Source organism: Wolffia australiana, chromosome 7 (assembly GCF_029677425.1).
Source record: "Wolffia australiana isolate 7733 chromosome 7, ASM2967742v1".
In the NCBI taxonomy this organism is placed as follows: domain Eukaryota; kingdom Viridiplantae; phylum Streptophyta; class Magnoliopsida; order Alismatales; family Araceae; genus Wolffia; species Wolffia australiana.
Genome location: NC_135841.1, coordinates 853,243 through 863,041, shown reverse-complemented (window position 1 = coordinate 863,041; position 9,799 = coordinate 853,243). Strand labels below are relative to the sequence as shown.

The 9,799-nt window shown below is 39.8% G+C and overlaps 1 protein-coding gene across 2 annotated transcripts; it reads right to left on the bottom strand.

Annotated features, from left to right (window-relative positions):
• Window positions 1–313: 313 nt before the first annotated feature.
• Window positions 314–5,673, bottom strand: PTB3 (polypyrimidine tract-binding protein 3). 2 transcript variants are annotated; one of them, XM_078578233.1, is made up of 15 exons: window positions 5,537–5,673; window positions 5,326–5,398; window positions 5,161–5,232; window positions 5,000–5,076; window positions 4,720–4,801; window positions 3,562–3,694; window positions 3,400–3,464; window positions 3,260–3,309; window positions 3,126–3,167; window positions 2,535–2,586; window positions 2,409–2,466; window positions 2,275–2,288; window positions 2,023–2,127; window positions 1,780–1,923; window positions 314–895 (listed from the first exon to the last, which is right to left on the bottom strand). In XM_078578233.1, exons 2-15 carry the CDS (start codon window positions 5,380–5,382, stop codon window positions 506–508), a joined length of 1,341 nt encoding a protein of 446 aa, XP_078434359.1. In that variant the 5' UTR covers window positions 5,383–5,398; window positions 5,537–5,673; the 3' UTR covers window positions 314–505. The 2 variants fall into 2 exon arrangements, with proteins under 2 accessions (XP_078434359.1, XP_078434360.1); XM_078578234.1 differs by having other exon boundaries at window positions 5,326–5,395.
• Between the last annotated feature and the right edge of the window lie 4,126 nt (window positions 5,674–9,799).

Genomic DNA, 9,799 nt, shown 5'->3' with positions numbered 1-9,799 from the left:
AATGGACAGTGGGAAATTTCACTACTTCACGGCAAAAGTCGGGCACTTGTCCTGGTTATTTTAAGGTAGATAAGCCAAGAAAGAAACCAAACCCAGTCTGTCATGGTTGATCACAGGATAGAGAGAGAAACAGTTCAAGAAGTCTGGATGGAGATGAAAATTGTTTAGACAGAAAAATATACAGTTCAACAAAAGGGAGATGCATAGACACTGCGGTTTTATTCCATTTATTCAGAGAATAAAACTAGTACACGCAAGAGAGAAATTATTCCCACTTAACCACGGCTGAAATCACTGGCTAGAGAGAAAGAAGTAAAGAAAAAAGAGCTCGAAATAGACACTGATAAAATTTCACTTTTTTACACAAAAAAGTCGGGCACTAGCACAAGTTTATAAAAGAGGTAGAGGAGAGAAAGACAGAGAAACCATTCCCAGTCTATCATAGCAGATCACAGATTAGAGAGAGAAACAGATAGAGAGAGAGAGTGAGCATTAGAAAGAAGACCTAAATGGCCTGGAGCTGAGAGAAGGAGATACGAATTGTGGAACTGCCAAGTGGGGTTGCATGCTTGCATACCAGAGCCTCAGTGGCATGCTCCTCAGAATCAAACAGAATAAGTGCTTGCCTCTTGCCGTTGACTTCGAAGAGCTTGACGGCAGCGATGGTGCCGTGCTCGGCAACATGCCCCGCCACCTCCTCCTCCGTCACCTCCGCCGGCAGCCCCGACACGTGGATCATCCTCGTGGGTGCACAGCAGTACCTATAATTCTTTACTGCGTTTCTATTGTATCTGTTCAGCATCGAGCCAGAATATTCCTTTGTGTCCTGCCCCGCAGTTATGCTTGCGTGCTTTGAGAAGTTCACCTCCAATCTTCTCCCAAATAACGGCGTGGCCTGTTATAAGTGTTGCATTCGATGAGTTCTTCTATCGTGAATTCCAGAATCCGCTCTTTGCGAATTCGCCATTGTTATCGTTTGATACGAGACAATGGCTAGATAGTGATGAGTTCTATCGCATCATCATCATCATCATCATAAACCTTTAGATAAGAGACGGATGACAAGGATATGACCAGATGAGACATGACGGATTCGTCATCGTCATCCTCATTGCTTTGGTACCGACTACAAAAAAAGCCGAGAGGATGGCTAGATGACAACAAAATGATTGTCATGATCATTATCGACCAGTTTTGGTACGAGACGAATAAGAACAGATGACTAGATGATGAGGTGATGACGAATTCATCACCAATGCTTTGCGTACGAGAATAATGACATATACAGACGACAACTAGATGATGAGAGATGATATTGAATTTGTCATCATCATAATCATCATCACCATTTACTTTTGGTAATGAGGTGAATGACGAAACAAAAATGATGATGATGATGAGAAGATGAAGAATTTGTCATCTTCATCATCATCGTCAACCATTCTTTGGTACGGGAAGAACAACGCCACAGTGATGAGTTCATCATCAAATGACTCGGTGAAGTGAAGATGATGATTCATCACCATGATTGTCCTCCACTCGTAATCATCATCTTGGACAACAAAACCTTGAATGGTAATGTGAAAGAGGTCCATCTAATAAATATATAGTGAATTATGCAAACACAACTTCTGGAATCTTATCTTCTGAAAATAATATTTCATTTGAGTTATCCGAGTACTGAAAAATTAGAGAATTGATAGACTTTCCTAACCAGATCGAGACCCAGCAATTAAAATCTCAGATTTGTAGTGAAACTTTGACCCTAATTTGAGGTACCTTGAGGAAGTGGACAGCTAGCTCAGCCTGGAACCCATCTCCCATCTGGACAAGGGCATGGTCTGGCTTGTTCCGCAGCATCTTGATCCTCAGAATATTACCATAAATAGAGAAGAGATTGAATAGCTTGTCTTCATCAATTCGCTGGAAAATCAAGAAACAAAAGAACATAAGATCTCAAAAATCAACTTGATTGGAGATTATTTTCTGGAGGTTATCCAGAAATAGGTTTAGGTTTCTCACATCGGGGTTGAGATTGGAGACGAGGATAGTACACCTGTCGTTGGCTCCAGTGATTCCTGGTGGCAAACCTCCGCTGAAGGCCGCAGCGACTGCGGCGTTACCCATCTGGGTATTAAAAAAAGGTTTTCAGTGTTCTTCCAAAGATGGCAGATGTCAAAGCGAGACTGGAAGAGAGTGAGATAGGAAGACTGGAAGAGAGGTGGAGAGGGAAGACTGGAGATGTCAAATCTTATTATCGAGCAGGCCGCTCACCGGAGGAAAACCAACTGGAAAAGGAAAAGAAGGAAGTATCCATAAGAGGAAGAATCAGGAGAGGAAGCCCAGACAAGATGAGATTACAGAAGAGAAAGAAAAAAAGAAATAATTCGGCCTAGATTATGGAGTACCTCCCCTTGCTCCCGCAACCTGAAGTGCATACAGGCTTCCGGCCTCGCCATAACCAGACTGCAACACTCCTAAGAAGTCAATGCCAACGTGGTAAAGAGAGAAAGACCCCAACAGAAAGAGCTTACCGGAGAGGGTCTTCCCTTCTGCTCTGACGGCAACGACGGGTTCGTGAAATCCCTGAAACAAAGATGATTGATCACTCTTGAGTCAGTCATATACTGAATAACTGTGTAACTCATTTCTGGAGGTTTCAACTATAACTCTTAATTATTATTGTAAATCTGCTGCAGTGGTAGATAGGAGTAGCCAATGTAGAGGGTAAAGGAGAGAAATAATGATAGAAACATCAAGTGGGTCTCCATCGAGAATGAGCTTAGAAGGGTAAAGAGAGAAAGAGATATGGAGAGACAGAATAAACCAAATGACAACAAGCCTGGATCGATGCCTATGCTCTCTCTAGAAGGAACTCACAGCCCAGTTCACAACAACTTCTAGGTTGCTCTCCTAAGAAGAGGGCTTCAAGTATTTGAGGGGAAAAACACTAGCACCAAAAGACTTAAAAAACGAAAGAAGAGAAAGAACCGTCCTACTTCGTCAATTACTGAGCCAAGTACTTATCCCAGACGGTTACATGGACAGAGGAAAAATAAGAAATGAGAGAAGGGAAATGATATACATGGAAAAGGACAACTATGATTGATTATCATGGCAGCTACCTGGATCTCTCGTTGTTGTAGTTGACTTGCAACTCGCTCAAGCTGAAATGAAGAAAACCAAAATATGTTTGTAAATCGAGTGGCAGATTGTTGATAAATCAAGGGCAAGAAAGGAATAGAGTTAGAAGATCTACTTGGAAAACTGAATATCGAGTTGGCAGCAACCATCGTAGATGTTGCGGCCCTGTGAAAAATCAAGAGAATTCATTCACTATATTTCAAGAAACAGGAGGCTGACTTTTCTAGAGGAGAAACTACGGGGGATAAATGAAACCTGCAGTGAACTTCTAGCTTGTATTGCACTCTGGTGAGATTGATACTGAATAAGAGCCTGAAAACCTGCAAAAAACAAAAATAAAATGACAGATAAAGATATTTGAATTAATGCACAAGAGAGAAAAAAAAAGGAGATTTGGGATTTTGAAGGAGAGCTGACCGGCTGTCTTCTGAAAGGTGACGATCTTCTCCACAAACCCATAAGGAGAAAACACTTGATGCAACACTTCCACCGTTATAGGGTAGAGCATGTGGTGTATCGTGGCCAAAATAATTCGGTTGGGTTGCAAATCCTGAGAAATCAGGGTAATGGAAAATCAGAAAAATAGAGATAGAAAATGGTCAGAAAAAACAGACAAAAAGGATAGAGATGGCGTAAGACATAAAGCAGGAAGGGGAGCCAACGGTTTCTCATTCGATTTCGACGGGAAATTCACAAGATACATTTTTCTTGGTTTACTCTGCTCAGATTAAAACACGTGTCAGCAGCTGACCAGACCATAGAAAAGAGAAACATGATTCAGTTAAAGTTACTAAACTTTTGTATCATAAAGACCTTTTTAGGAGGAAATTTGTTCACATTTTTAGTTTTTATTTCTGTTGAAACGCAAATTCGCAGATTCATTATTTGGTTTAATCTACTAAGATTAAAACAAGCGGCATGGTCTGACCACACCAAAAAAGAGATAGACATGAATAGGAAAAATTTAAAAATGCAGTGAATCATTGACGCCTAAAAAATACATCAGCTTATTTCAAGTTCATTACCTTCCTCAATCATGTAACAAGTAAAATAACAAACAAAAAATCACGTAACAACTAAAATAACAAATAACCAAGAGATTAAATGCACCAAAGGATAATTTTGTGCAACTGAGTAAGTAAATCTGCCAATAACTTTTTCTAACATAGAAAAAGTTATGTTGCCTGCAGCTACCTCAGATGATTGTATAATTCAATAAATGTACCAAAGGATAATGTTGCGCAACTGAGTAAGTAAATCTGTCAATATCTAACAAGGAAAAAAACTACATTGCCTGCAGCTACTTCAAATGATTGTATAATTCAATAAATACACCAAAGGATAATTTTGTACCGCTGAGTACGTAAATCTGCCAATATCTAACATGGAAAAAAGTCATGTTGCCTTCAGCTACCTCAAATGACTGTATAATTCAATAAATTCAAATTTTGTGTTACAGCTATGAATGAATAAAAAATACGTGCAAACTCAAAACAAGCCTCTTCCGCATTAGCCTGTCAATCCATTCTTCTGGATGAAAATTCAAGGATGCCGAATAAAAAGAGGCTGCGTCACCTGATCTTTGCGCCCTTGAGAACCCTGATCCATTGTGGTAAGCTCCTGGTGAGAAGAGAACTGCATGTACACATTTCTTCCCCTAAAAATACACAAAAGAAATCAATTAAGAAACAGTGGAGACACTTATTACAGAAAATCTCTCACTAGAACCAGGATGAAAAAACGAGTTTTTAATCAATCTTAGCCAAGTTAAAATTTTTGATAGTCGGCCTTCACCCGAGTGACAAAAAGAATTCCAAAAAAATAAAAAATTCAAGGCATATGGTCCCTGAATTACCTGACATTTGCTTGTACACTAGTGTAATACTGAAGGGTGGTCATAGCAGAAGCCACATCATGCATCTGAAGAAGAGCCTGAAATGGCGGGCAGGAAACAGAAGCCTTTAAGCATTTCATAATGGACTTGAGCAAAGGAGCACAAAGAGAGAAGAAAAAAACCTGATTCTTCGCTCTCAACAACACAACCTTGGTGACAACCCCAAAGGGTTGAACAAGGTGGAACAGATCAGTCTGAAACCAAATCAAGAGAGAAATACAACTGATAGTCAAGAAACGATTCCACGAGCAAAATCACCGCACAAACAAAAAAAAAACAAAAGATACCTCGGATATTTCAGGCCCCACATTACGGATATGAATAACTTTCGACGGCTCCGACATCGTCACAAACCCGCTGCTAAAAACGGAAAAAGAACATTAGGGAAGCACAAATTGCCCTCAATCGTGAGTAAAATGTCCAACTTCATGAAAAACTACTCAAAAATCACCCAAAAAAAAAGTAAAAACTTCACGAACAACGAATTCGAGAGCTCACCGAAGAACAGTGACAAACGATGAGATCTGCAGAGATTCTCAACGTTCGCCGATCGCGTTAGCGGACGACCCCCTCCAATGGCACTCTAACCTAGAACGCGATATCCTCATCGCCTCCCGATTTAGAGTTTTGTTTTAATAAAAAAATAAAAAATTTCGGGCAATAGGATGCGAAGAACTCCTGCTAAGCTGGTCCGCCTACGTGGCAAGCTCAGACGAAAGGCTAACGGCTTAGATCTCTGCTATAGCTTACAAATTATGTTCCTCAGTGGCAACGTAATCGTCTCCAAATGCAGGCCTCATAACTATGTGTAAGCTTATTTTGTTTATTTAATCAATAATTAACCTCCTATTTGGGCATTTAATAAATTAAAAATGGTTTTCCTTATAAATATTTCAATAAGTTCGGTAAGTGTATGGAAAGATAATAATTACTTCAACATTAAATGTATGTGATAATGACAAGTGAGTCATGTGTGAATTCAGATACTCAACCAAAGGGCTGCTTCTAATAGCCTGAGTTTGTTTGAATTGTCGTAATTCTTTAGTTATACATATTTTATATTCTCTTTATTCTAGCATTGCTGGATTTTTAGATTAAAGATCTGGTCTTGTGATTTATAATATAAAATATAGCAAAGAAAAATAGTCTACCTTTCAATGAAATGGTAGATAGGTGACGGCTACTCAAAACACATCTTTTGTATGATAGAAAAAGAGTGGCAGATTATCTCTAGGATTAGTTAGTTTATGACCTTGATATTTTATTTAACTCTTAGTGGCATGATTCATTAACAATACAATTTCAAAATAATATTATTATGTTTTATATTCAATACAACCAACTCTAATTGACAATGGTCCAATTACTAACAGGGAACACAAGACTCCTGTGGGAGAAACATGGACTTCCATTAGACTTCTTATTGTCGGCTATGGCCATAAAGATAGGAACCTCCCCTAACCGTCCTGTCTGGATACTCATACCTGATGGGAGTTTCTCATGCCGTTCCTCTTGGAATAACTTTTGAGAGAGATTTCCTACACACTCATGGGGTCGACGCATGTGGCACCCAGTTACTATCACCCGCGTCTCATTCTTTCTTTTGATACTTATGCATTGTGGCCTACCTACTTATAATCTTGTGACCTCTATTGGTCACTCCATTAGTTTGTGTTGCCATTGTTGTCATGTATCTCCTCATGTTGAGAATATGGAACACATCTTCTTCCATAGTGAGAGTGATGTAGAATGTTGGCACCAATTTACTCACCATTGGAGTCTAATTTTCTGTTCCCATAATACAATAACAACTCTAGAGTGTTTTGACAATATCTTTATCTCGTCAACATGCTCTAAGTTTGGCCCTTATCTATAAATTACCATAGTATACTTACTATGGGAGATATGAATAAGGCGAAACTCTTCTCATTTTGCGAGGTCCACCATTAGAGCACAAGATGTCATGAGTCGCGTCAAGTAATGGCTACGACGAACCCATCACCTCGTACCACCCATTGCCTGATGCTCACTACCTACTTGTGATGCACTCCGCCATTGAGGCATCCGATCGCTTTGACCTGCATCACCACCCGACTACAGATTGTCCATTGACACCCACCACTAATGGGTCCTCTCAATCTCAACGTGGATGGTGCGGCCAAATGAAAGACGGGGCCAACTGGTTGAGGTGGTCTCATTCGGAACCACACAAGGAGTATTATTTTTGGCTTCTCACATTTCTATGGAGTTTAGACTAACACATCAATCGAGGCTATAGTTTTGATGGCTTGCTCCTCTATGAGGTGTGAAACCTTAATGGTATCATCATAAAATAAGACTCATAGTTCTTAGTCGATATGATATTTGCAGGTTCATGCTCCCAATGGCCTCTCTAGGGTGTATGACAAGATATCACGTGGTGTCACACATGCCTCACTAGCATTTACTGCCAACTGCAAGGGGGGAATCTAATGACATATGGCATCGCTAATTACGCGCTACGCTCTCGCACCCATTCCCTCTATACTACTTGACAAGATCTTCCCCTAGAGGCTCGAGGCAGTCATCACGTCGAGAGACGCAGTCTGCCACCTCTCTACACACGTCCGACCCTTGTGGTCGACCGGCCCCACTTTTGGGTTATGTGCCTTAGTTCATCCATGTAAAACATGATTCAATGGATGTGGAAGCGTGTTAATCGATTCATAATCGATCTTTAAAACATACATCAAGTGTACCTTGTGGGAAACTTATTCCACTCATTCCCTCTAGAAGTATCCAAGCGATCACTTGGCGCTTAGATCTCCACTTCGTCTTCTTCTACTCTTCTTGAAAATCTTAAAGATCTTCTAAGTATGAAGACACTCTCCTTGGTTGAGTGGAGAAGAGAGTGGGGAAAGGGGGGCTCTCAAATCTGGCTGGCGTGGGTGCTTGAAATGAGTGCCCCTTCCCTATTTATATTTTATTTAAGTTTTTTCTCAAAAACCCTACAAGGTAAAATATATCCACCAATGCCCTTATGACCTTATGCGTGTGACCCTCTAGGCCCATGCATCATTCTCATTAATAACTTTAGTGACCCAATAATAATTAATGGTCAACCTTATTAATTAACTATATCGACATATAGATTAATTAACTAAGGATCGATTTAACTCAATCGATAGATTAAGTTGTTAACAAGTGGGGTGCCAAGCTACACCTCGTACTTTAGAAGATACCGAGTAGTGTTTGAACTCTCTCATAGAACCTTTATGTCGTCGATTACGTATAATCCATCATCCATGCGAGACTCTTGAACGACTTAGGGTATAGTTTATCGTCAAACCCTAATCCGTCATTCGATTAATATTGATGTGTAATGGGGATCATTGGAGAATGCCTTCTCCAATATCCTCATACCCTGGCCATGGATTTTCTGCATCGTCTTCCTTGAGTCGATCTCCTCTTATACCTAGGGCAGATGATCCCGTCTTGACCACTCATTCATCTCCATGAGCTTCTTACTGCATCCAAGCTATGACTTGTTTGAGTCCTATGATTAGAGGCCCGTAAGTCGTAGTCAAAATGTAGTTATCCATTCACGAGATGTCCTTGGTGTCTCAGGTTAGTGGATCACTTATAAAACCGTGACATGAATCAATATGATTGACGTTTAGGTATAATACAATTCAGGGATTCGTAGGCATCAATTCAGTGAACTCTTTCTCCAGAGAGCACCCACTATCTATCTTTAGTGTTTTCACACTAATAGCCACTAGATCATCTATACTTATCATATAAGTAGGATCAGCCAGCGTTATTCTATCCAGATAATTAGATGTGCATCTCGACTATCCATCGAATAGGAATATTTAAAATACTTGTTTAAAGACTAGTGATCACTGTATTATGATCTCATCATAATTCACTATGTCATTGCATGTATTCATGGACTTCATTATAAACATCACACTAAAATAATAATGAACATAATATTTTATTCAATGAACTTAAATATACATGGTGGTGTGATTGGCTTGACGGCCACATAATATCCATTTATCTCCCATGAGTGGCATATCTCGTGGAACGCTGGACACGAGAATGCACAACGTCCTGCCTAGACATTATACCTTTTGTGGAGCTCCTAGATGATACCTGATGAGCGCAACGCCATAACATGTGATCCATGCAACGCCAACTCACAGGGGACACGAACGAGCTGTTGGCACATGAGGTATCCACATCATCATGCATCGGTATCACTTTTGTATCTTTTTCCTTTGTGTCATGGGTGTGGACGAGTGGGGTATGTGCGTAATTGTGATATTTATGCTTGCTCCACGCTTATAAACTCTTCTAAACATTCAACCTTATATTTATAACCCCCTTGGGTTGCATCTAGGGCATGGACGGATCAACCAACAAGCACAACACTTGGATTGCTCGTAACCGACACCATGTTTTTGCCAAAAAAAAATACCCAGTACAGTTTCTCTAACTATTTTTTAATCTTACTATGGATTCTATTTTTTTTCGTAGGGTCACATTTTATTGTTGTTCACTTGCCAACTATGTTCACAAAGTCCTTATCCCAAATAACGACTACAAAATTAATTTTAAAAATTCACATGATATATAGGAAGTTTAAGATTCATATCCCCAATCTTTTCATCCTAGGCATACATGGCCTTGAGTTGCATCATCCATCTTCACTTGTAGTTACATGTGTCTCTGATGTAGGCTACTTTGAGGGTGTATATATATTTTTTTACTGAA

Coding starts and splice junctions, on each gene's coding strand:
- PTB3 (XM_078578233.1), bottom strand. CDS start 5,382: ATGTCGGAGCCGTCGAAAGTTATTCATATCCGTAATGTGGGGCCTGAA. Junction 5,077..5,160: donor TGTTGAGAGCGAAGAATCAG/GTTTTTTTCTTC, acceptor CCGCCATTTCAG/GCTCTTCTTCAGATGCATGA. Junction 3,310..3,399: donor AAGCTAGAAGTTCACTGCAG/GTTTCATTTATC, acceptor GATTTTTCACAG/GGCCGCAACATCTACGATGG.